At 42.1% G+C, this 27,042-nt stretch overlaps 1 protein-coding gene across 3 annotated transcripts in view; it reads right to left on the reverse strand.

Moving 5' to 3' along the window:
- Positions 1–1,539: 1,539 nt before the first annotated feature.
- Positions 1,540–27,042, reverse strand: part of DEPTOR (DEP domain containing MTOR interacting protein) — a 129,452-nt gene continuing 103,949 nt past the window's right edge. For all 3 annotated transcript variants that reach the window (XM_059671816.1, XM_059671818.1, XM_059671817.1), the window contains exon 9: positions 1,540–7,546. In XM_059671816.1, the coding sequence (XP_059527799.1) occupies positions 7,418–7,546 (129 nt within the window). In that variant the 3' untranslated portion in view covers positions 1,540–7,417. The remainder of the gene's footprint in view (positions 7,547–27,042) is intronic.

Consider the following 27,042-nt stretch of genomic DNA (forward strand, 5'->3'; position numbering starts at 1 on the left):
ATGCTGAAAGGTATCCTTTAAGAAGAGGAAGAAGAAGAAAAAGGTAAAGATACAAATTATGAACAACAAATATGCATCTATCAACAAGTGAATCTAAGAATCAAGTGAATAAATAATCTGATGATCATAATAGAATCAGGGACATAGAAAGGGAATGGACTGACTATTCTTGGGGGGCAAAGGGGTGTGGGAAATGCGGAAAGAGACTGGACAAAAATTGTGCACCTATGGAAGAGGACAGTGGGTGGGGAGTGAGGGCGTAGGGTGGGGTGGGAACTGGGAGGAGGGGAGTTATGGGGGGAAAAAAGAGGAACAAATGTAATAATCTGAACAATAAAGATTTAATTTAAAAAAATAATAAAAAATAAAAAAGAGAAAACCAAGGCACAGAAAGACGTCCTGAAACAAAGCATCAAACTAGATATTTCTGGGACCTGAGTTCCAGTCCTGGGTATACATTGGTTTGTGTGAGTTTTGGGGCAAGTCAGAACTTCCCCAGAGTGCTTTTTTTTTTTCTGTTTAGTGGGGGGGGGGGGGGGGGGGAAGAAACATCCAATTATTGATTATTTACTAGGGGCAAGCACAAGGACAAACATTTTACATGCATTATCTCATTTAATCCTCACAGTAGGCAAATGGGGTAGGTACTCTTGTTCTCATTTTACAGATAAGGAAACTGATGTTTAGAGAGGTTGAGTAACAACTGGATGTACTCCTAAGCGCTAGAGCTGGGATCTGAATCCAGATTGGTATGCCTCCAGAGCCCATGCTCTTAACCCCTATGACGTGTCCTGCCTTAGTACCTTTAAACTCGCTATTTCCTGTTTATAATCTCTCCTTTTAGGTTTCTCTAAGGCTGGCTCAACTCCTAACATCAGGTTTGCAGAGAGCTGTTGCTCTGGGCTGTTGCACTGCTTAACTCAGTGGTTCTCAACCTTCCTAATGCCACGACCCTTTAATAGAGTTCCTCATGTTGTGGTGACCCCCAATTTCATTGTTACAAATTGAACATAATTAAAGCATAGTGATTACTCACAAAAACAATATGTAATTATATATGTTTTCCGATGGTCTTAGGCGACCCCTGTGAAAGGGTCGTTCGACCCCCAAAGGGGTCGCGGCCCACAGGTTGAGAACCGCTGGCTTAACTCCAGGGGGGCACTGTTTACATAGACTGTAATGGGAGTGGCTCCCCATAGGAACTGAGTAATGTGACAACTCCGTTTTCTACCATCCCATCTGGTTTCATTTTACTTCGTAGCATTCAACCCTAGTTTTATTTATATAACTTATTAGGTCAGAGACCTGTCTTATTTCCTGCTGTTTGCCAAAGACTCTGTGACAGGCCCATAGCAGGTGCTTAGTAAATTATTTTTGGATGCTCTTGAATATGTTATACTGACTTCCAAGAATCCTTTCCTCAATCACAAAGTTGTTGTAGGACAGAGTTTCAGAAAGTAAGTTTGGGTCAGAAATTACTTCTTACATTTTTTGTGCTTTAAGCTTTATGAGCTTTGCAGCAAATTAGGACTCTCAGTGTTATTGACCAAATAGGCATTTATTTGACAAAAATTAAGACATCTCAGAATGTGTTGGAAAAGATACTGATCAACATGTATTACTTTTATATATTGGATGAGAGTAGGTTCAACCACTTTGGAAACTAGTCCGTTGTGACCTTGTAAAGTTAGCATTCACATTTCCCATGACTCAGCAGTTTCTCTCCCAAGTGGATTCCTATGAGAAATTCCTCCACTTGTTCCCAGGAGATGGTGCAGATTGTTCATAGTAACCCCATTTATGTCAACAACAACAATGGAAATAACTCAATTGTCTAATTACAAGAAAAAAAAAACAAGTAATGTGTGTTCTATAAATTTTTGAAGCCTTGAAAAATGAATTAATTACAACTATACACAAAAACCTAGAAGAATTTTAGCAATAGAATCCTGAATTAAAACAAGCAAGTCCCAGGACATTATCTAAAAATTGATGCTCTTTTAAGAATGTTTATTTAAAAAGCCCTAAACAAGTATTAAGAACAAAAAAAAGAGAATAGGAAACTCAACATTCACCAGTGGCCACCTTGAGTAAGGGAAAGTGGGGGAAGACTGGAAAGGAGAATACAGCTAAAGGTAAGTTGTCAGTGTTCTGTGTCTGACATTAAACCACCTGCTTCCACACCGTTATTTCATATTCCTCCCTCTGCGCAGAGGTAGACCCAAAGGTGATTCTTACAAGATAAGCTGGACCCAGGGTCATGTCCACTCAGTTTTGTATTCCCAGGGTCTGTGTGCAGTGTCCAGCAAAACACAAATCCTCAGTGAGGTTTTTCGAAAGAACAAATAAGTGAATAAATATGAGAAAGATGTGAAGTTCTTTTGTTTGATATTACATGTAGTCCAAGAAAACACTCACCCCACACTTTATCCTGCCCCTATACATAATGAATTATGCGACTGATTTTCTAATTCACTGAAAGTAAAAATACTGACATTCTCTCAGAATAGCAAAAAATCATATAGCATTTCCCTTATAGACTATTTCACAACACTCATCAATACTAGAATGTGTAGGGACAAAATGATTTCAACTCAAATACAGTACAGAAAAAGCTTTTTAATGCATTTTTTTTCCTCAAGCAAAAGAGCTTCAGAAAATATCCATCACTAAGTAGTTTTACGAATGGCACTTTTGGCTACATTAGAGAATTGGAGATGAGTCCCATGTGTTGTCAGCTTTATAATGCAACTCTTTCTTAGAAAAAATAGCTAATTTGTTCTAAAAGACAGGAAAAGTGAAACCCTAAAGTCACTGTTTTTAAAAATTAACATTTATTTCATGCTATACTAGCTATTTTCACCTTATAATTTTTAGTGTTATACTGTAATTTTCAATAAAGGGAGAACATAAATTTCAGTCTAATTTAAAAATAAGCATATATATTAAGTACATATATTAATGCATTTGACAATATCATAAGCTAACTTTGATGATGATCTTCATTTTGGTACACTGCAGAGTTGTCCTGTTGCTATTGAACTGAGGAAAAACATATTATTCCTTAAATTCTGCCTTAAATGAGTAAAACCATGGTCAATGATATCAATAGACTCTAACCGATCAGCAAAACTGAAAAGAGTTATTCTGATCATTTATAAACAAAATGAATGAGATTAATATTCAACAGGAGAGAACAGTAGAATCACCAGTTTAAAATAGGCCTTGAAAGTAGATTATTTTCACAGCATATTTGAAAGGAATGAGTATCTGAAAATGTGGGATTTCACTTTGAACTGAAAGCAATGATTTTTAAATTATTCATTGCTACCACTCCAACACATTCTCCTTTAAGATGGTGTGAAGTTGATCACATCTAATCAACTCAGACATGGGTATCTTCTTCATGTTACCCATCATTCCTCAATTAGTCCCCTGATCAATTTATATAATTATTTAACAGAGGTTAATGATAAAACATCAGACAATAGAATCATCCAAAAGGCAACCACAATTTTCTCTCTACAACAGAATTAACAAACATATCAAAAGTGTTTTCTCTGGGAACGAAGAAAGCCATTTCAGGGATTCTCAATGAGTAAAACCTCACACACAAAACACTGCTACACACACACACACACACACACACACACACGCATACGCTAAAATAAAAGTTCTTAGAAATACTGCTCACTGTTAATTGAGAATAATTCTTGGTGTTACATTTAAGGATGGAGTTTCTAAATGTTAAAGCAGTTCTACCGTCAACACATCACACAAAATACTTATTTTTTTAATGATACGATTTAACAACATGAGTCAACTAAAATGTAGACCCCTCGCCTTCACAGATACATGGCACCATTTGTATTTTATAAGTGCCTCAAAGCTAAAAGCCTACACTGCAGAACACTAGACTAGAAAGGACATAGGATTGGGGGGCAGGAGACCAGTATTTGGCCCAGGCGCTGTACCCAACAAGCCTTGTGATTTTGGACATGCCACCTGACGATGCCACACCTACTTCCTCATTAACGGGACAGGAAGACTAAACTGTGCTCTCCATGGCTCCATATAGCACTACCATGCCAGCATTTTCTGGCTTTGAAGTTTTCATTAGGCACTGGGCTTCATTTACAACTTAATATTATACTTCTACCCAGAGGTTGGTCAGTAAGTTGCATCTGGATAGCTGAAGTCTTTCAATGACTAGGCAATTTCTTGGTCCTTTATTCAAAAAATAATGAATAAGTTCCTACTCTTGGTGGAGAAAAAATGGCCACCAATTCTTTGCAGCTCCTCCATCAAAAGGTAGAGGTTATTTCCCGACCTCTTGATTCTGGGCTAGCTTTGTGACTTGCTTTGAATAACCAAATGCTTTGCTGTGTGATTTCCAGTCAAGTCCACTAAAGGTCAGGCAGTTTCCATTCTCACCCGCTTTGATCTCATGTGGGGAAAGGACACATGGAGTGGAACTGAGGCACCCCAGCCAACGGCGAGACATATGCATGATCTTCCAAGATCAGCCATCGCCCCCACATCAACTCTTCACTGACTACAAACGTTTGTGTAAACCCAACCGGTACCACATGGAGCAGTGGCTGGGCCATGCCAGCAGAGCTCTGCCCAAAATGCTAACCCATAGATCATGAGCAAATAAATAGTGCTATAAGGCATGTTTGGGGGTGGTTCGTTGGATAACATGGATAGCAATGGACACACTACTCTGTGTCAGGACTGGGCTAGGTGAAGGCAATACCTGGGTAACAAGACACAGTGCCTTTTCTGCAGAAGCTGAGAGTGTAGTTAGTGAGGCAGACATGTAATGGGACAATTTCAAAGTAAATGCTGGAATTACAGGAGTTTGATGTGCGAGGGTCCATGGGAATTTAGAGAAGGGGCATTAATCCCAGATCTAGGGAGCTGGCAAAGGTTTCTCAGAGGAGACAATAGCTAAGGAGAGTCAATGAGAGAGGAGTTTTTCAGGCAAAGAAGGATATTCCAGGGAAGAGAAACTGCAGGTGCAAAGGCTGAAGGGAGCATTCGCTTTAATTACAGCGTGAGGGTGTCACAGGTGGACTGGAGGGAGGCTAAGGTAAAGCCATCTTGGCCTTAAGTAGACTTCTCTAGCATTTGGCCTTTAAACTGGGAGTGATGAGAGCCAAAGGAGAAAACAGTTCCTTCCCTCCTCCCTCCCTCATTGCCTCCCTCCCTTCCTTCCTTCTTTCCTTCCCATTGGTATTCATATGGCCAAAGACATCAATGACACTCCAAATCAAATAAATTTCACAGGTGTGGAGTAAATAAAGCCAGGCACTTCCTTCTCTGGTGCTTAGATTGGCCAAAGGGAAGTGATACTATGCCTGGGCCAACACGAGGGGCATTAGGACATGTACAAGTAGCAGGCAAGAAAAAGATGCCAGTTTCCAAAAGGCGGTCCTTCTCCTGTCAATTAATGAATACCTAGGGACAGAAAGTATTTAAGACTCATCCTTTAACGACGTTATAAACATTTTTTAAAGCCGAATGGTAAGGCCTCCTGCTTACTAGTGGTGTGGCCTTGGGCATAAGATGAACCTCTTTATGAGTCAGTTTCCTCAGTTGCAAAATGGGGGTAATGACATTGATCTCACAGGTCAGTAAGAATTAGCACTGTATAATTTTAGCACTGCACCTGGAACAGAGTAAGCCTTCAACAGAAGGTCCCTACAGGGAGAAAGGCTGGGGGTGGTGACATGGGCTTTAACATTAAAAAACCTGTTGTTGAATCCAGGCTACTATCACTTAGCAGTTTTTGCAGCTGGGTGAACTTAGAGACCATTTTTAAACTTGCTCATACTCAGTTTCCACAACCACAAAGTGAGGATGATTAATATCTATCTGGCAGGGTTGTGATGAGGATGAAAAGAGATTATATTTGTTCAGAGTGATAGCACAGAGATTGGCATACAGTATAAACGCACGTATGATCATATGCATGGAGATGACAATAGTTCCCAAATGTAGATCGGCAGCATTAATGTTAGCCATTCTATCTTACTTCTAAATCCTATTCTCTAAATCTACAGATCAGGAAAGTTGGACTGCCAGAAACATATACATGTAGCATCTTTAACATGGTGTTGATTCTACCAGTACCAATACATTATGATGCCCTATCACAAAATAATGGCTGAGGGACATCATTCATATTTTATTTTGTTAATACAGAATAAGAAAGTAACCTCATTGTTCAGAATGCATTATATGAAATGAAGAAGAATTCAGCATTCCCTGGCTCCTTAATTTGGCACTTTGAGGAATTTCCTCTATACACCGAGCCCCAAAATACATTCTTTTCTACACCAAAAAAAGGAAACATGCATATATACAAGCGAGCTGAAAAGTTACAACACAAGACTTGCTTTTGGTGAAAAATATTCCCGCCAAATAAGTAGCATGTCATGTCCTTAGTCATGTTATACTAGAAAGCTAGTAAAGATTCAGGCCAGTAAGGCAATTTAGTTTCAAGTTTTGTCACATATGGGCCAAGTTCTAGAACACTTCACTTAAAAAAGGGACACCCTCAAAGTGAAATCTTGTCAGAGGCTTGATTCTGAAGTATATGTGTATATACAAATGTCTCTGTTTTGACATTCAACACATTCAGCATTGATTCCAGAAAGCTGTTATAGCTGATAGAACAAATGATTTTGGCTCAGACAGAGAAAATGGAGCAAACAAGTTTAAGTAGTATCTCCCTATCTACGGCACCCATATCATCACAGAGTTTTTGCTTTTTAACTAATTCTGTAGTTGAAAACATATGTTGAGTTAAAGTTGACACTAAAGGCAGGAATTCAGAAAAAAAAAAAAAAGCCATTTTTTTTGATGGCTGTAAGCTCTTGAAAGCTTTAGATCCTCCTTCAAAATGCTAATTAACAGGTACTATTCCTTTAACTGTTGCTTTAATTTGGAGCTCAGTGAAATCTAGGTTCTCTAATAAACAGTTCCATGTTCATTTTGGTGAGAATACAGTTTAAAGCCTGTAAAAACTCCTCTATTGACTCCTACGAAGGAGATTTTAGCGAGTTGCTGTTTTGGCTAGAGAAACATTTCAACAACTTTCTGCAAATTAAAATAAGAAACAGTGAATGAGAACTACCAACAGAAATCAAGTAAAGCAATTCTATCCATTAAGAAAATTCTGTCCCAAATATTTTCTACACTGACATAAGTTGCTGTTTTTAAGATGTATTACCCGGTTCTTCCACATTCAAAACAGTGTATGAAACTCAAATCAAGATGTGTCTATACGAAGAAAAGGTTTGTATGTCCAGAGCCATCCATGTGCATGGAAGTCTTGTCACTGCATTGCGTTGTGTTGTTTTGGCTTTGCTCATCCACAGCCACTCGAAGTGCCAGGAAGGCCACCCGCTCAGCACTCTAACTCCTCCATGACTTCCATGACAATGGTCCGTGGGCCCGTCAGAATCAGATTGCTCACAGTCCGGTAGTCCACATGCAGCACGTTGAGCCCATTGACAGAGACGACAAACTGACAGACCTGAAGGCAAGATCAAGAAAAAGCATCTATCATGGCTCCTGGTTTTCACAGACCTCTAACAAAGACATTGTATAGCTCTCCCAGGTCACAACATTCTTTTATTTTTATTTTTATTTTTATTTCATCGATTTCAGAGAGGAAAGGAGAGGGAGAGAGAGAGAGAAACATCAATGATGCGAGAGAATCATTGATCGGCTGCATCCTGTATGCCTCACATTGGGGATCAAGCCTGCAACCCAGGCATGTGCCCTGACTGAGAATCGAATGGTGACCTCCTGGTTCACAGGTTGAAGCTCAATCACTGAGCCACACCAGCCGGGCGACATCATTCTTAAAATGCCCAACCATACCCAGCTGACAACTGCAATTCAATCATTTCTAAGAAGCTACACTTTTTCTGGAAGGCAACATAATGGAAAAAGCATTTGTTGTAGCGTTTTACAAAACTGGAATTAAATCCTAACACAGCAATCATTAGCTTAAGCTATGGGTATTTACATTTCTGAGCTTTGTTTTCCTCAACTCTAAAGTAGGGATGATTAATAATAATAACGATAATACTGCAGTGCTTGAACTTATGAAGTATTCAGTACATTATCATCATCACAGTATTTATGGCTGTTATTATTCATTTGGACCCAATGTATAGGGAGACCATGGCCTGGTGTTCCCAGGACAGTCCTATTGTTTTATACCTATTGTTCCTGCATAGTTATTAGTTGTGCCTCCTTTGACTTCAAAAGGTGTCCCAGTTGAGGTAATAAATTCCACAAATTTCCCTATTCCCCATCCTTATGAGGTCAACAAAGGTCAACTTTTATATTAAGTCAGTGTTACTTAACCTGTAAGAGGAGAGAGAATTACAATAAGAAAGTAAAAGGGCATCATTCAATATTGAGAGGCCACTGTGGATACATCACAGAGAGCTTGACACTGACCCACAGCCACTGCCTCAAATAGAACGACTTCTCCTGAACTAGGTGTTGGCATCAGGTACTGTGTACCTTTCGTTAGCTGACATGCATGAACAGATGGTGTATCTGTTGTGCGTCTGGAGATATTCGATATGAGCAATTTGGTTATGTCACTCAAATAGAACAATGGAGAGAACATAGATCGCCAGCTGTCAGTGATCAGAGCAAAACAGAATCAACTGGCACATGGTAGGTACTTACGGTAGGCTAAACAATACCCCACCCCCAACGATGTCCATGTCCTAATCCCCAGAACCTGTACATATGTTACCTTACATGGCAATGGGGAATTAAGGTTGCAGATGGTATTTGGGTTGCTACTCAGCTGAGTTTTTAACAGAAGGAAATTACCCTGGGTTATTCAGGTGGGCCCTGTGTCATCACAGGCAAGAAAGTCAAAGGCAGAAGTAGGAGAGGTGATGACAAGCAAATGGCTGGAGTGACACAGGAAGGTGCCTCTGGAAACTGAAAAGAGCAAGGAAATGGATTCTCCCCTCAGAAACTTCAGAAGGAATGCAGACCACCTGCGGACACCTTTGTCTTAGACTTCCTACTCCAGAACTATAAGGTCATACATTTGGGTTAAGTCAAAAAGTTAGTGTTAATTTGTTACCGCAGCCATAGGAAAACTAATAAATATTCCTGTTGAATGAACTGAATGAATACATGTAATAAGAAGAAAAAAGGCACAATTAGGATTGAACACGAAGGGTTTTTTAATTCTTATAACTTATACCTTCACTTACTGGGTTGCTTTTTGTGTCACTTAAAAATCCCTCAACAATATGTAAACTTAAACATTTATTTCAAATTGTTTCCTTGAATGAGGAAAAAAAAAAAGGAAAAAAGGAGCCATTTTATCATGCTTATTTTCAAGGTAGTATTTTTAGAGCCTGGCTGTTAGGAAAGATGTCATCTCTCCCTAAGTGGTCTTAACAGCTGCCGTGGTTCCAACAGTTCCAATGTTCTGTTACTAAAGATGTGCAAAATGATCAAGAAATACAGGTAGGACTATGTAACATATTCAGTTATAATGGACTTTGATTTGGCCTCTGCGGTACACTATGTTCTGCAAATAAACACGCATTACAAGTAACTACAGAGAGTGTACAGCCTAGGGAAAAAAATAATTTTTCTTCTATATTAGCAAGCAAATACATGGAAACAAACAGGAACTGTGATGACCTCTGAGTAGACCTACCTACCTTAGGTACATATCACCTCATACCTGGGCTCAGGAGATTTAAATGCCACCCATAGGTGGTAATGAAAATTCAAGTGAGATAAAGATGCTTTTTTCCTGCTTTCTAATATTTGATTGCAATTCTCATTTCCCCAGTTCATAGAAAAGAGGTCAATCATGAGCTCATGTACCTTCTCTAAACTCAATCTACAAAAAATGTAGTCCCTTAAATTCATAAAGAAGGTGCACAGAGGACATCATCCTTAATGAAAAGGAAGAACAGAACCTTCCTTAAGGCACAGGTGAGTGAGGTCCCTGACCACAGTAGGTCGGGAAAGAGTTAACAGGAAGAGGGAGGCAGGACTCAGAACATTTCAGGGTGTGATCAGTTGGGATAAGTACCTAGGCTGAACTCCAGCCTTCCTCCTCATAAGGAGCCAAACCAACCAAATAATCTTGCCTCTAATTCCTTCCCTGCGCCAGTCCTGGCAGATGTCAGACAGCCCTCTGGATGGATTGAGTGCCCATGGGGTTGTGCAATTACACATTGGTTTTCGTATGTTTGGAGACAGATCACAATTATTCAGTTGTTTCATCCAAAGTGGGAGTGAGGTTGGGGAGAAACCCTACACCTATGATTGCACAAGTGTCTTCTCACTGCCATGGAAATCTGTCTTCGCCAAGACACTTCCCTGAAATGGCTCTCTCTGTCTCTCTCTCTCTCTCTGTCTCTCTCTCTCTCTCTCTCTCTCTCTCTCTCTCGATTGCTTCAGGCTTTCCATAAAAATAATAAAACATTTAACAAGACACAGACCAAGAGAGAGAGAGTTTCAGAGACAGAAAGAGTCGTAAAAAGAAGAAAGACACAGATACAGACACAGAAAATAATCAGGAAGAGCTGAGTCCTGGTTAGCAGGGTATAGAAGCCTATCTAATAAATGATACAGAAAGCAGACCAAGATGTCAAGTGCAAATTAATACATTCTTAATCCAACAGAACATTTGGATGTATTCTAGAGACCATCCTATCAAGCTCCCACTAAAAGTAGAACTCTTCTTCAAATCCATGCAAAGCAGCCAGCCTATTTACTTGAATGCTACTTATGACAGGAAATGCACCAATTAATGAGGAAGCTTTGGGGCTGGGGAGCAGTTGCATGTTAGAAGTTCCAATTAGGTGGGAAAAGGGGTGGAGATGGAAGAGGGTATGGGGGGTGGGGTGGGGAGATGGTGATGGAGGGAAAAAATATATATATATAGCACTCAAAAATAAAGTTTCGGTCAACATTATTTGAACTATTTTCATTGTTCAGTTGCTAAAGTGAAAAGTGCAGCCAAATATAAAACAACGGCCCTCAAACTGTAGTGCAAATATGAGTCACCTTTGGGGGCTTACTGAATATGTGAACTCTCATCTCACCCAAGGCCTACCAAACCAGACTCTATGAGGGTGGGTCCCAAGAATCTGCATTTTCGTTGAATATATCAGGTGATTTTAATAAAGCACTATGTTGAGAAGCAGTGCTATAAAATATACACTAGAATTTTTTCTACCAAAAGTTATTTTAAATGCTCATCCCAAACCTGTAATATAATAATACATTCTATGACCATGAACATTAACAGCCTTAAGTATATAAGAGGGAGACTGGCATTTCAGTTTTTATTATAATTATTACTTGCCTGAAGTCTACTATTTTTAGAGCCAAATTTTGCTATCTTTTAGACTTCAAAATTATTAATAACAATGTATAAAATGCTGAGGTTTAGCACTATGATCAGAGATAATACCCAAGTTGCTCAAAACTCAATACCAACACCAACCAAAACTGCTGCCATGGTAGAGCACATGTACTTATTTTAAAATGTGTTTTTATTGATTTCAGAGAGAGGAAGGGAGAAGGAGAGAGATAGAAACAATGATGAGACAGCTGTTTTCTGCATGCCCCCTACTGGGGTTCTAGCCCACAACCCAACCCAGGCATGTGCCCTGACCTGGAATCGAACCAGCGACCTCCTGGTGCAAGGGACAATGCTCAATCAACTGAGCCACACTGGCTGGCCAGGCTGAGCACATGTGCTCTTAAAGTCATATGTCAGCTGCCATCTTTCAATTGTTGATGTGGCAAATACATACCATGTACAGGCCTGCTGTGAATGAGGGCGGAAGCTTTTGATAGCCAAAGTATCAAAAATAAAAGAAGGTGGGCCCTAACCGGTTTGGCTCAGTGGATAGAGCGTCAGCCTGCGGACTGAGGGGTCCCGGGTTCGATTCTGGTCAAGGGCATGTGCCTTGGTTGCGGGCACATCCCCAGTGGGGGGTGTGTAGGAGGCAGATCATCGATGTTTCTCTCTCATCGATGTGTCTGACTCTCACTATTTCTCTCCCTTCCTCTCTGTAAAAAATCAATAAAATATAAAAAAAAAAGAAGGTGGAAGGTGAACCAGAGCAATGAAAGTCATGAGTATATTAAGACATATTTGAAAGCTTAAAGTTGGAACGAAAAATGTTATATTTTGATTGTCCCCATTTCTTTAAACCTGCCTCCAAACATACATCCTGGTTTTCATAATCGGATATGAAACTGTGAAAGCAAAAGCATAAACATTTAAACAAAGCACTGTCTTTTATGAATGATTTGTTATTTCTCCTGTTAACCATGCCTGTGAAAGCCTAGCCATTCATTTGGTCCATACACCGAGCACGCTTATTTTGTTTTAAGGGGGTGGGGGGGGGTGTCATTATGTAACTTTCTTTTCCCCCCAGCTTTATTGACATATAACATTGTGTAAGTTTAAGGTGAATAGCCAGACAACTTCTGAGGTTACAACTTGCCAAATAGGTAATAGGAACACAGAATGTTTTCCCAAAGATCTTTACACTTGTAATCTCATTTGAAATTCCCAACATCCCCCATGAGGCAAGTACTATTATTATTATTTTATTATTATTATTCCCGTTTCACAGTCACAGGTCCAGGTTCAGAGAAGTAACTGGAGCTAGTAAATAGTGGAGGCAGGATTTTTTACTAAAAAGTACTATACTTAAGCCCTAGGCTACCCTTCCTTCAAGTAATAGATAATCATCTCCCCTACAATTGGCACTGACACCACATGAATGAACACCCCACCCTGGTATTGAAGCACCTCTCACACACTGAATTTCTTTAAAAAAAAAATGTTCACTTGCTCATCATTGTCACCACCACCATCATCATCATTAGCATAGAAGAACATGATCAGGAGTAGTAAGGGGGCATTTTCACTCTTTGAAGAATAACTTGAGCCAATCTTTATATCTGGGCCAGCCCTGGCAGGGGTAAATGGCATTTTATTAGCCTCAACCAGAGTCCAAAGAACCATGTTTCTTTATAACATGCATGCAAAGGAGGAAGGTCCCTCTCTTGTAGGCAGCCCCAATCTTCTGCTAAACTGAGGTGAAGATTAATGACTCCTAAATGAAGATTTTAAAGATGCCAGGAGGAAAGACAAAACATGAAAGTAGGATGCATAATCACCCTTGGTAACAATGTAGCCTATAATTCAGCCAGCAAGTCCCAAACCACGCCATTTGTCATGGTGATTACATCACCTGGTAATCTGTGCAGTTAACTGGCATTTCCAATTTCACTCACATTCCTTTTCTGTTGTGCAATCTTTGCTTCACAACAGAAACAGGAAAGCAGAAGATGCAACAGACCATCTGTCTTCTGTAGGTGGGTGAGAAAGTTGCCATCAGACAATCAATACAGCATGGGTGCTAGCAGGTTCAATGTGAGGCACCCCCTTTGCTTGCCTATAAAGCTTGGCTTATCCACAGCAAAAGTGGATTTCCTAAGAAGTTTTTCTCCAGGGATTTTCTCCTTCCTTCCTCCCTCCCCAGTGAGCATTTCCACAAGGGTAACGTCAAGCACAGAGAAATGGAGGAGGAACCAGGAGATAAGTTCTAGTCTCAGCTCTGCACCCGGGGAGCTGAGTCATTTTGAATCACTTTGAGTCACTTCACTTCTCCAAACGGTAATTCTTCATCTGATAAGTTGAGCTGAAACTTTTTATATTTATTAGGGACTTTAATGTACCTTTTATTAGGGTTGCTCATGAAGGAGCTCAGGTGGCCAAAGTAGTATAAGGGGGTTATAAATTTATTCTGGAAAACCAGATGAGCTGAGCCCCAAAATGGTGCCAGCACCCAGGGACAGGGAGTCAGAGGTTTTTAAGGACTCTAGGCAGGCTTTTTCTGGTGAATTCTCTGGGCGGGTGCTGAGGGAAAAGATAATGGTCTTAGCAAGTGAAATGTGGTCTAAGCAAAAGGGAATGTCGGTTGTGAAGTGGTCTAAAGGTCAATTCCCAGGGGAGGGAGTGTTGATTCAATTATTTGATCAGACCTAATATCTTTCAGCTCTAAAATTTAATGCCAAAAAAACCCCCCACTTTTATTTATGAGTGATTGAACTCTCTATTAATAACTTTTATTTACTGCTTATTGATGTGCCAAGAACTAAGCTAGGAGTTCGCGTATGTTAAATTTGGGAAGGAGACGTTATTTTTAGATTTGTAAACTGAAGTTCAGAACAATACAAATGAAAGAATGTAAGATGATAATCTGTCACAAGCACTTCTATGTTTTAGATATATAAGAAATAACAACAAAAACATCTAAAGACAGAGTATAAAGCTATATTCTATTAAGAAACTTAAGTAGTGCCCTGACCGGTTTGGCTCAGTGGATAGAGCATCAGCCTGCAGACTCAGGGGTCCCAGGTTCAATTCCGGTCAAGGGCACGTACCTTGGTTGCGAGCACATACCCAGTGGGGAGTGTGCAGGAGGCAGCTGATCGATGTTTCTCTCTCATCGATGTTTCTGACTCTCTATCCCTCTCCCTTCTTCTCTGAAAAAAATCAATAAAATATATATCCTATCTAATAAAAGAGAAAAATGGTAATTGGTGTACGACGATACCCTTTTCATTGGCTAATCAGGGCTATATGCAAATTAACTGCCAACTAAGATTGGCAGTTAACTGCCAACAAGATGGAGGTTAATTTGCATATGTAGGCACAATGCAGGGAGGCGAAAGGGAAAGCAGGAAGAAGCCCCCTGCCACTGACAGTGATCGGAAACCCAGGGGGGAGCTAAGAGCTGCGGGGCAGGGCAAAGGCCGCCCTGGGGCCGCCTTTGCCCTGCCCCCCAGCCATGATCAGAGAATCAGGTGCCTTTTCCACCCTGGCCAGTGATAGCAGGAAGTAGGGGTGGAGCCAGCGATGGGAGCTGGGCATGGTCGAAGCTGGCAGTCCTGGGAGCTAGGGGTCCCTTGCCTGGGCCTAAAGCGGAGCCCACGATCGCGGGGCCGCTGCAGCTGCGGGTCCCTGCTGCCCGGGCCGGACACCTCAGCCAGAGGCCTCAGGCCTGGTCAAGGGGCCGATCCGGTGATTGGTGATCGGAGGGTGATGAGGGTCAACTCCTCTGGCCGAGGCATCAGGCCTGGGTGGGGGGCGGAGCCAGGGATTGGGGGGATATGATGGTCCCCTTGCCCAGGCCTGAAGCCTGGGTCAGAGGCGTCAGGCTTGGGCGGGGGGTGGAGCAAGCGATCAGAGGGAGATGGGGGTCCCCTGCCCAGGCATGATTCCTGGGCCAGAGGCCTCAGGCCTGGGCGGGGGCCAGAGCCAGTGATCAGGGGGAGATGGGGGTCCCCTGTCTAAGCCTGACACCTCTGGCGGAGGCATCAGGCCCGGGCAAGGGGCCGATCAGGCGATCGGAGGGTGATGGGGGTCAACGCCTGAGGGCTCCCAGTATGTGAGAGGGGGCAGGCTGGGCTGAGGGACACTCCCCCCCCACACACACACCCAGTGCACGAATTTCGTGCACCGGGCCCCTAGTATATATATAAAAAAGAACTTAAGTAGTATTGATATAGGCATAGAGACCAATGTAGCAGAATTGAAAGTTCTGAAACTCACTCTGACACATGGGTATTTACTTGTGACAAAGGCAGCACTGCAGAAAAGAGGGACATGTCATGATGATAAAAAGGTTCAATCAATCAAGAAATTTAAAAATTATAAACACTTATACCTAACATATATATATACCAAATGTACATGCCTAACAAAAAGGTCCAAAACAAATAAAGCTAAATTCACAGAATTCAAGGAATAGACAATTCAACAATATTAGTTAGAGACTATTCTGTTCCACTTTCAAGAAAGGACAGAACAATTAGGCATAACCAATGCCACATACATGCATAATCTATGACCCAGCAATTCTGCTCCTAGATGTACATTAATACTGTGATTACAACATGATTAATTTGTATAAAATTTTAAAATAGACAAGAAATATATGATCTTAGACTTCCTGGGTAATAATTTGCTTTGTAATAGCTTGAGATATACATAAATAATTTTTTAAAAAATAATTTCTACATTTTCTATATAGTGCAATAAAAATAGTTTTAACTCCCACCTTTAAAACTGTGATTGGGCAAGTTACACATTCTCTGAGTATATTTTATGCACCTGTAAAACGAGAATCAAGTTTATCATGAGGATTGTATCTGATTAACTACTAAGCCCTGTGTTTAATTCCAATGAATGTTAAATACTTAATTTTTTTTCCCTTCTACCCCTCTTCCTGCACAATCTCTCAAACAGTCCAGTGAATGCAGATTGTTAAAAGAAAGACAAATCATTGCATAGACCCAGGAGAGCCAGTTTTGGTTTTGGCTTAAAAAATCCTATATAATAAAAGGGTAGTATGCATATTGACTGAACAAAGGAACAACCGGTCACTATGATGTGCACTGACTGCCAGGGGACAGATGCTCAATGCAGGAGCTGCCCTCTGGTGGTCAGTGCACTCCCACAGGGGGAGCGCCTCTCAGCCAGAAACCGGCTCATGGCTGGCAAGTGCAGCGGCAGTGGCGGGAGCCTCTCCTACTTCCATGGTAGCACTAAGGATGCCCAAATGACAGCTTAGGCCCGCTCCCCATGTGAGCATAGAAAAGACTGATGAATCTCAGAGGGATGGGGGTAGGGGGGAGGGCGGGAAGAGATTAACCAAAGATCTTATATGCATACTAGAGGCCCGGTGCATGAATTCCCTCAGGCTGGCCTGTGGGGATCGGGCTGAAATTGGCCCGGTGCATGGATTTGTATACCAGTGGGGTCCCTTGACCTGGCCTGCAGGGATTGGGCCAAAACTAGCTCTTCAACATCCCATGAGGGGTCCTGGATTGCAAGAGGTTGCAGGCCAGGCCAAGAGACCCCACTGGTGCACGAATCTGTGCATCGAGCCTCTAGTAGGATGATAAGAGAGAAACTTTCCCCATCCAAGAGCACCATGAAGGATAGAGACTCCAGAAGCCACTGTAAAATAGCAACAAAATTCTACAATAAACAGAGCAGAGGAATTGGGTTAAGGAATTTCTCTCTGGTCCTGTCTATAAGATACTCACTTAAACAAAGTCGCTTCAGAACTGAAGGAGCTGTACAGTACAACTAGACTCCTGGATGGTCCTTCACCACAACATTAGCCAGAGACATCCCGTTGAGTCAAAATTTGCTAGTTGCATCTACTGAATGAAGTCCTTACATCTACAGAATGCTTAATGTTTACAAAAACGTTCACAGTCAGCACAGATACTACTTAGGAGTTCTGGACACTGCAGTGGTAAATAAATTGTGTTTAGTGCGTAATAGCTCTCACAGCAGAAAACGGTTCTTGGAAAATAAAGAACAGAAAATTTGCAGCTGCGGGTTCAGTCCCATAAATCTCCACCAAATATGCAACTGGTTGGGGAGTGACTGCTGTGGGAGGCGGCAGAGAGCCAGTCCTTGGACAAACACAGGATTCTCTCTCCAGAGAATTCCAGTCTTCCTCTAAGCTTTATGCATTTGGAGCATCTTGTATGGCAGTGTGGCTCCCCAAAGAGCAGACTGCACACTTAGCCTTGAAGGAAAGCCAACCCTAGGCAAGAATGACTTTCTTTCACAATAAAACAACAACAATAACAAAAGCAACTCTTAAAATTTTTCTGTTTCAAATTGAACATTTCAGAGTGTCTGCTGGTTTCAAACAGAGCCTGCTACCTCCAGCCCCAATGGATCAAAGGTCTATTTCAGACCTAGCTCGCCTTTGGTTCTCTTTGCCCAGTTGTTGGTAGTGGTGGTGGTGGGGGGGGGGGATGGGGGTGGGAGGAGGCAGCCAAGGGGAAACTGGGGTGCACTTAGAGCATGGGGGCAATATGGGGAACCCTGGTTCAGCCCATTGTACGTGAATACCCAAAATTAGGAAGAAAACTTGCTTCCTGGGGATTCTCTCTAAAGTCATGTATAAGGCTGACTGGAGGATCTGTGGCTTAACCTGGCGGTTCCTGCCACTTTCCCACAGCAGCTTATGATTGCACTAGGGCCACTTCCAAGGTCTGCCTGTGCATGCTCTGGAGCCGGTGACCTCCAACCTTATAAGAAGTGTTTGGGCACTGAAGAGAAGCAACATCTGCACATTATAACCACAAGAGCCATGGTTATCTGGGAGCCTGTATTCCACAAGGGACATGCAATTATCAACCCCACCCCCTCTGCGGCTATCCACACAAAGTTGGCTTACACTGTGGATACAAAGTTCTTTAGAATTCCCTGTCGTTACCCCTTGGGGCTTCCAACACAGGAAACACACTCTCAACACATATATAGACAACTCTCACAAGAGCTTTCAGCTAAAAGGAAAGAGGCCCCAGAAGGTCAGACTTTCATCCAACCCCAAATTCTTTCCTTCACAAGAATCTCTTACCCAATTAGCTGTTTGCCCTTAGAATGTTTACTATCCGTCACTTAATACCCATAAGTTATTATACTTTTTTTTCTGGATTATGCTAAAAATGCAAAATTAATGTGTCAAAGATTTTAAAAGATTACTCAATGAGATTCGGCACACATCAACATAATTCATCAAATAACTGCATTATAACTTTGCTTCCACAAATGCAATGCATGCTTCATCTATTATCCCATTCATAAAGGGGGACATGATCTAACCTCTAAAGTGAGCTGACGTCTCAGTCTCCTTATTCCACCTCCAGAGCGGTGCTTCTCTGAGCCAGACCAAGAAATATTGTATGTATGTGTGTGTTTGTGTGTGTGTGTGCATGTACCTTGGCAGAGAGACACAGACCACCATCTCATTGATAGTATTTTGGTGGGAAAAGTAAAAAAATTAAAAGATTAAATAGAACTGATCCTGGGTGTGATGATTTATAAGCTACTTTACACATTCTTTGCTAAGATAATGGGAGCTGAGTGCCTCCAGGGGAAGAAGCCAAGCTCTGGTTTCTGCTCTATAACCTCTTCCTTATTCTCCCAGCACCTGGGCTGTATGCAGATCCAGGACCAAGCAATCTGTGGGCCAGCACCATGGGCTCCCAATCAGGTTGCTCAATACTGTCTCGGTTCAAGAACTTTTGCTGAAAGGTCAAGAGTTTCACAATGACTTGGCTAAAGATTGGAAGTAAAGCTTCCCACCTCCCATCTCCCACATCCCACAGTCTAGCAATAAACAGTGGGCGTGGCCAGTGTGTTATGTTCTAGATCACCTCATCTTGAGGTGCCTCACACATCAGTCTGAGAACTGCATGGATTTGAAAATTGGGGTTCCCTCCATGCCGGGAGCCGGTCCATGCTTGCTGTTTCAAGGGACCTGGCATATATGGCATACTGTTCTTAATATGTTTGCTCACCTTCTTGGCACTATGTGTTTTAACCAAGGTCTCTGAGAAAGGTTGTTTTCCCCAGGTAGGGATTTTCCCCTGAAGTTAGGGAGGGAATAAAACCCCTCAACTAGGTGCCAGGCGGGTAATTAATCCCTTTAACTACGAACAATCATGCTTAAACTACATAATCTTTTCTCCCTGGAATGGAGATAAGAAACGCCCTAACCTTTGTAATAGAGATTGATAGGATTAAATCAACTGGTATAAATACAGTTGTAACAAGACAGAAAGACACAGAACTCAGAACACAGAACTCATAAGACAGCAAGAGACAGAACTCATGAGACAGAATTCAGAAGACAGCGCCTAGAGACGGGGGAGCTTCGCTGGAGAGAGCATGGCAAAAGATCCTGGACAGAAACTGGCCTCAGAGCCTAGAGACAGAGCCTAGCGGGAGAACATGGCAAGGGATCCTGGACTGAACCTGACTACAGAGATTGGCAGGAGAACCTGACTGGAACCTGGACACTGAACCTGACTGGAGAGCCTGGACAGAACCTGGCTGGAGAACCTAGCGAGGGAACATGGCTACAGAACCTCGCTGGAGATCCGAAGCAGAGCCTCTCTGGAGATCAAGACCAGAACTCGGCTGGAGATCCTGGCTAGGCTGCTGATCAACTGAACGCTGTCTCCGTGTCATTCCTTCTTCGCCGACTCCGTCCACACCTTTGGGGACCCCTGGACCCGCTGGGGCTGGACCCCGGCATCTGGCGCCCGAACAGGGACCCCTAGGTAAGCGCCCCACACTCGGGACGGATAGGTCTCCACCGTAGGAAGAAGGTGGATAGTCTTCGCCGACTCCGTCCACACCTTTGGGAACCCCTGGAACAGGATTCCCCTAGGTAAGCCCCCCTCCCCCATTGAGAACCCCCACACTCGGGATGGATCAGACTCCACCGTAGGAAGAGGGTGGATAGTCTTCGCCGACTCCGTCCACACCTTTGGGAACCCCTGGAACAGGATTCCCTTAGGTAAAGCCCCCCCCATTGAGAACCCCACACTCGGGACGGATAGGACTCCACCAGGGTACTGCAGACCCCCCTATAGAGGATAAATAGGGTAAGAAGGTGGATAGTACAGAACTTAGATTGAGAAGATGTGCCATACTGAGTCCAAAGAAAGAAGACTCTGTATTGATCTTTAGATTAAGAAGATGTGCCATACTGAGTCTAAAGAAAAAAGACTCCGTATTGATCTTTTAACACATATGCTTGTTAGCAGCGGAATTAAGGTTACTCCCAGTCAGATGGAACATTTTATACAAGAAATACGTCCATGCTTTTCTGAGGAAGGAAAGGTGCCGGAAAGGTAAATGTAGAGGCATGGGAGAAGGTAGGCCCAAGGAGCCTTATCCTTAACCCCACTGCAGCCTTTCCACCCCGGGAAAGTGCAGGATTGGCAAGCTCTCCCTGGGGTGATAGATCAGGACTCAGGTAATAGCAGAAAGCGCCAATCCTACTCTTAAAATGGATACAAGAGAGCATTTCAGGTTTTTCTTTTTAATGCCTGCTTTTAAAAAATAAAAAAGGGGGAATTTGCCGGGAGCCGGTCCATGCTTGCTGTTTCAAGGGACCTGGCATATATGGCATACTGTTCTTAATATGTTTGCTCACCTTCTTGGCACTATGTGTTTTAACCAAGGTCTCTGAGAAAGGTTGTTTTCCCCAGGTAGGGATTTTCCCCTGAAGTTAGGGAGGGAATAAAACCCCTCAACTAGGTGCCAGGCGGGTAATTAATCCCTTTAACTACGAACAATCATGCTTAAACTACATAATCTTTTCTCCCTGGAATGGAGATAAGAAACGCCCTAACCTTTGTAATAGAGATTGATAGGATTAAATCAACTGGTATAAATACAGTTGTAACAAGACAGAAAGACACAGAACTCAGAACACAGAACTCATAAGACAGCAAGAGACAGAACTCATGAGACAGAATTCAGAAGACAGCGCCTAGAGACGGGGGAGCTTCGCTGGAGAGAGCATGGCAAAAGATCCTGGACAGAAACTGGCCTCAGAGCCTAGAGACAGAGCCTAGCGGGAGAACATGGCAAGGGATCCTGGACTGAACCTGACTACAGAGATTGGCAGGAGAACCTGACTGGAACCTGGACACTGAACCTGACTGGAGAGCCTGGACAGAACCTGGCTGGAGAACCTAGCGAGGGAACATGGCTACAGAACCTCGCTGGAGATCCGAAGCAGAGCCTCTCTGGAGATCAAGACCAGAACTCGGCTGGAGATCCTGGCTAGGCTGCTGATCAACTGAACGCTGTCTCCGTGTCATTCCTTCTTCGCCGACTCCGTCCACACCTTTGGGGACCCCTGGACCCGCTGGGGCTGGACCCCGGCACCTCCAATAACTCTATTTGTAGAGAAACACCTAACCTCTGGCAGAGTTGCTAACATATTTTGCCAACATTAGCCAAATGGAGAAAAATTGAGGACAAGAAAAATGAAATAATTTGAACACATTTGAAGGGCACCATGATATAATGGCAAGACCAAGGGCACTGGGTCCAGAAAGACCTGGGCTAGTTTGGCTCCTGATTCCGACATTTAGTTGCAGAGGCTATGACTCAAACTCTTTCCAACTGAACTGTGAAATATAGCTAATATCAAGATCAAAGTGTTGGGACAAAGATTGGAGGGGATGATGGCACATATTAAGCAACTAGCACTGTCCCCAGCATGCTGTTCAACAAAAGTGAATTCCTTCTCCCCGTGATCCCTGTAGACATTAAGTTACATTCAGCAGTCTACCCTCTAGGCCAGCTCCCAACCCTGTGAATGTTTACTTCTAATGCCAAACCACTGGATTCTTAGCCAGGACCAAACTGCCTTGCTCAGTCTTTACACAAGAAAGTGATTAATTTATAGGCTAAGCCTGGAAAATTGACTTCCATTCTGGGCACTGAAAAATGCTTCCAGGAAAGTTTCCCAGATGGCCACATTTAGCCTGGTCATATTTCTTCTGTCTTTTATAAAGTAGTTGAAATAAGCCATGTTGTATCCATAACAAGAGTTCACTAGAACCAGTTCTTTTCAGAAGTTTGCAGGGAAAAGGCCAGAGGACTCCTACTTGAACACTTTCATCCATTTTGGGTCCCTGATCCAAAAAGCAAGAAAGAGGATACAAGAAAGAGACGCTTTCTGCTTATAGAGACATTGGTAGAAAATTCTAGATAATATAATTCCATACAAGGCATAATACTCAAGGAAGGTTCTCCTCCCCTGTATCAGGGTAGCCTCTACTCTCCCTTCCTGGAAGGATCTCATATTCATTGATCCTCAAATCATGATAAGAACCAGCAGAATCTTTCTGGCTCGAAGTATCTGATTATTGGTAATGTAAATAATACTATAATTGGCAATTCAACAGATATTTATATATGAGTTAATTTCAGACATATTTATCTATAATTCTACCTAGTGCAAAATCCTGGATAAGAGCCAAGAATAACTAACTAACAACCATTAAAATTGTCCATGGTGCCCAGCTGGCATAGCTCAGTGGTTGAGCATCGACCTATGAACCAGGAGGTCACGGTTTGATTCCTGCTCAGGGTACATGCCCGGGTTGCAGGCTCGACCCCAGTATGGGGCATGCAGGATTCTTTCTCCATCCTTGATGTTTCAGTCTCTCTCTCCCTCTTCTTCCTCTCTGAAATCAATAAAACTATATTTTTTTAAAAAAGAAATGAATGAAAAAAATAAAAATTGTCTATGGCTTCCTTTACCTCCCAGAAGTCAAACTAGTTTGAAGGTGATGTCAAAAGACCCAGAGAGGTCCTGTGGGGATCAAAGCACCTCTGGGTCCCTGCCAATCTGCAGGTCTCTGCAGACCTGCACTCTGGTTCCCCTATAGCACTGGTGAGAGGAGTATGCTCGTGCATGGGGGCTGAAAGACAGACGGGGCAGAAAATAAACTCTTAGCACAAAGAGAGACAAGTCTATAAATGAGACTCAGTCAGAATAAGAACTTGACCCAAAGTCAGACAAAACACAGAATAAGGAAAACCCCGAAACTAAAGCCCTGAGTGGATCAGGTGTCTGACGATGCTCAGTAGCGACTTTGCTGAAGGCCCACATCATCAGAATCTCCACTTGGTCTCATGACAAACTAAGGTCCATGCTTTTGGGCTTCCTGACAACAGAAAATAGTCAGGAGCACAGCTCAAATGCAGAGTCTCATATTACATCCTAAAGATCAACGGATTAGGGCTGCTCAGGTCCTTGGGATACAGAAAGTGCAGAGACAAGGACATATTCTTCCTAGTTTCCCAAGTTCAGTCCTTCCACTTTTAAACATTTTATGGATTTGAATTTCTTACCAAGCAAGAATGCCATCTATCAGTATTATGTTCTTGGAGGACATAGCATTACACTGAGAGCCAATGCAGCATGGTCCAAAATGCAATACTATGCTTCTGCCCACCGGCACATACAATAATGGCTCCAAAGCACAGGATCTAGATCCAGGCATATCTGAATTCATAAACAAGTCTTAACCTTAGGCAAAATTCTTAACCTCTCTGAAGAGAAAAATGGAGAAAATACCTATGTCCCAGGATTTTTATTATAAATCATAAAGCAGAGCTAATGCACCTAGCATGGTGCCTAGCAGCACTTTCATTAAACAAATATTGATTAAATTTATCTTAGACTCGTTTTCACTAGTTCTACGCTAAATCTACTGAAAGGGTTGCACATGTGCCTAAAAACATTAAATAAAAAAGACTATCTTTTTATGCAAATACGTTCAGTGCTGGCTGCCTCTCTATCTGACTGAAATAATACATGGTCTGGACACCCATGGACATGCTCAAATTCTTTTAAAAAATAAAAATGCGTACCAATTTTGGACCAGGTAAAATGCTAGGGATTTTCATGTGAATTATCTTGTTCCAGCTAGGCTGTAGTACATGTACATTTTATTTATTTATTTTATTTTTTTATTCTTTGTTATTCCTCACCCGAGGATATTTTTCCATTGATTTTTAAAGAGAGTAGAAAGAGGGGGAGAGACAAAGAAAGAGAAACATCGATGTGAGAGAGACACATCAATTAGTTGCCTCCTGCCTGCAATCGAGGTATGCGCCCTTGACCGGAATCGAACCTGCGACCCTTCGGTCCACAGGCTGATGCTCTATCCACTGAGCAAACTGACTAGGGCTACAGTATATTTTATATTTGCCCAATCTGTTTTAGAATATAATGATGGGGCTTTGGGAATCAACTTCCAAGAATTTATTTAATATCTTAGAAATAGTAAACTTGAACAAGAATAAATGGAATCAATTCCTTGAACTCTTAAAAAAAAAATGTTTTGAACACCTATTAACTGTCATGTGGTTTGGAAGGTGCCAGAATGAAATTCTACTGGCTACCTCCTACTCTAACAAGCCATTTTACTCTAGTAAAGCAAAAATAGTGCCTAGACCAGAATATCCACTGCTCCTGGCCACAGGAATTAATTTATTGACTCAACAAACATTTATTGAGCATGCAGTAAAAGGCATTAGATACTCTCCCTGAATTCATAGAACATATGTCATAGAGGAGTTAAAAGCAAAGAAATACATATCTGTGACAAAATAAACAGGGAGGCATGAGAGAAATGAGGAGCTCTGGCAGGTGCTATAGGTTTGATTAAGCTTACTTCATTCCAACCTCCCTTTCTCTTGCCCTATAAAAGTTGGAAAATGAAATAAATTCCCAGCCCCCTTTGAAGTGACTATATAACACAATTCTAGCCAATCAGGTGTGAACAGAAATGCTATGGAAAATTTCCATACAACACAAAATAGAGGAGTCAGGTGAGGTGTAAAAGATAAGGAGCTATGCTGTGAAAAGCCAAGGGAAGAGAATTCTAGGAGGAAGGAATGACAAGTGTAAAATCCTGGAGAGAAGATAATCACAGGTTTGAGAAACTGAAAGGTAAGCAAGGTGAGTGGTAGGAGGTAAGAGTTGAAAGACAGGTAGAGTCAGATCATGTGGGACTGTGAAGGCCATGGTAAGGCTTTTAGAGTTTATCCTAAATGGATATGTGAAACCAATGCAGGACCTCAAACAAGAGGGTGGCAGAACCTGATTTCCTTTGGCTGCTAGGTGGGGGAATGGATTATGAGGCTGCAAGAATAGATGTGAAGAGCCCAGTTAGAACCACTGTAGTCCTGGTGAGACGACAGTGGTTTGGATTTAGGGAAACAAAGAAAAACAGATGCATTTGAAATACATTTTGGAAGTATCTTGAATTGGAGGGAGAAGAGAAAAGCAAACATAACTTCTAGGTTTCTGGCCCAAACAACTGGGAGGATGGTAATGATTATTTACAAAGTGGAAGAAACTGGGGAAGGAGCAGGAATGTGCAAAACAAAGCATTCAATCAACTCAACATCCAAAATTCCTGTCCCAGTGATCTGACTCTACCGAAAGAATGCTTTTCCATTTTGCCATCATTTCACTTTTCCCCAAAGGTTGTCTTCTGAGAACCACAACTGTAACTGTAATATCAACAATATTTGGTTTCATCTGGTAGGAAAACAGTGGTGGAACTCACGTGGTGGGGATTAGGACTTCAACCTATCTTTTTTTTGTTACTAAAAGCAAAATGATAGACTCAGCATATGACTTGACAGTTTTCATCATGGAATTTTGAAAATCAATGAACTGTGCAAATGTAAAACATTTTTTGTTTGAGACCCAAGTCTTGCATCCAGTAATGTTCCTACCAAACATACATATCACAGTTTATAATTAAATATTTGTGTGAATAATTAGTATTAGTAGCTGATTATATTTACTTTTGTTTGGCCGTGGGTAAATCCAGGAGTACAGCTTTGGAAGGAGATGTCCAGCCTTGGTTTAGACAACTTTGAGTTTATCTCAGGAATATGTCAGTCTGATGGTGTTGATGGCGAGGGGTGGGGGGGTGGGTATGGGGAGGGTGGTTCCCTGACTTCACACCTGATCCAGCACAAAGAACACCAGTATTAGAGCCCAGAGCAGATCAATTTAGGAGCATCCTGGCATAATCCCAGGATCATATCAATATGTTTCTAAAACTTTCCATGTCTTTGCTTTGTAAAAGGTGAGTTTTTCTACAATTGTGAATAGGAGTGTTCAGTTTCAACTCAGTGCTAAACAAGCTTGGTAGTAAGCAAAAACATTCATTTCTATTCGTTCTTTTTCTTTTTTCTGGGGATCGAGCAGACATTTATTTATTTCATTAATATATATTTTTCTATTGTTGATAGTACTACAGTTGTCTCCCATTCCCCCCCTTCAGATCTCAGCTCGGATATCCTCTTCTTGGGGAGGTGCTTCCTGTCATCCCTCCCACTGTCCTGCAAAAATTGAAGGACACTGACTCAGCCAGTGTGCCCCCGTAGTTGAGTGTCAACCTATTAACCAGGAGGTCATGGTTCAATTCAAGGTCAGGGCACATGCCCAGGTTTCAAGTCTGATCCCCAGTAGGAGGCGTGCAGGTGACAGCTGATCAATGATTGTCTCTCATCATTGATGTTTCTATCTCTCTCTCCTCCCTTCCTCTCTAAAATAAAACATT

This window comes from Myotis daubentonii, chromosome 17, assembly GCF_963259705.1.
Source record: "Myotis daubentonii chromosome 17, mMyoDau2.1, whole genome shotgun sequence".
Lineage (NCBI taxonomy): Eukaryota > Metazoa > Chordata > Mammalia > Chiroptera > Vespertilionidae > Myotis > Myotis daubentonii.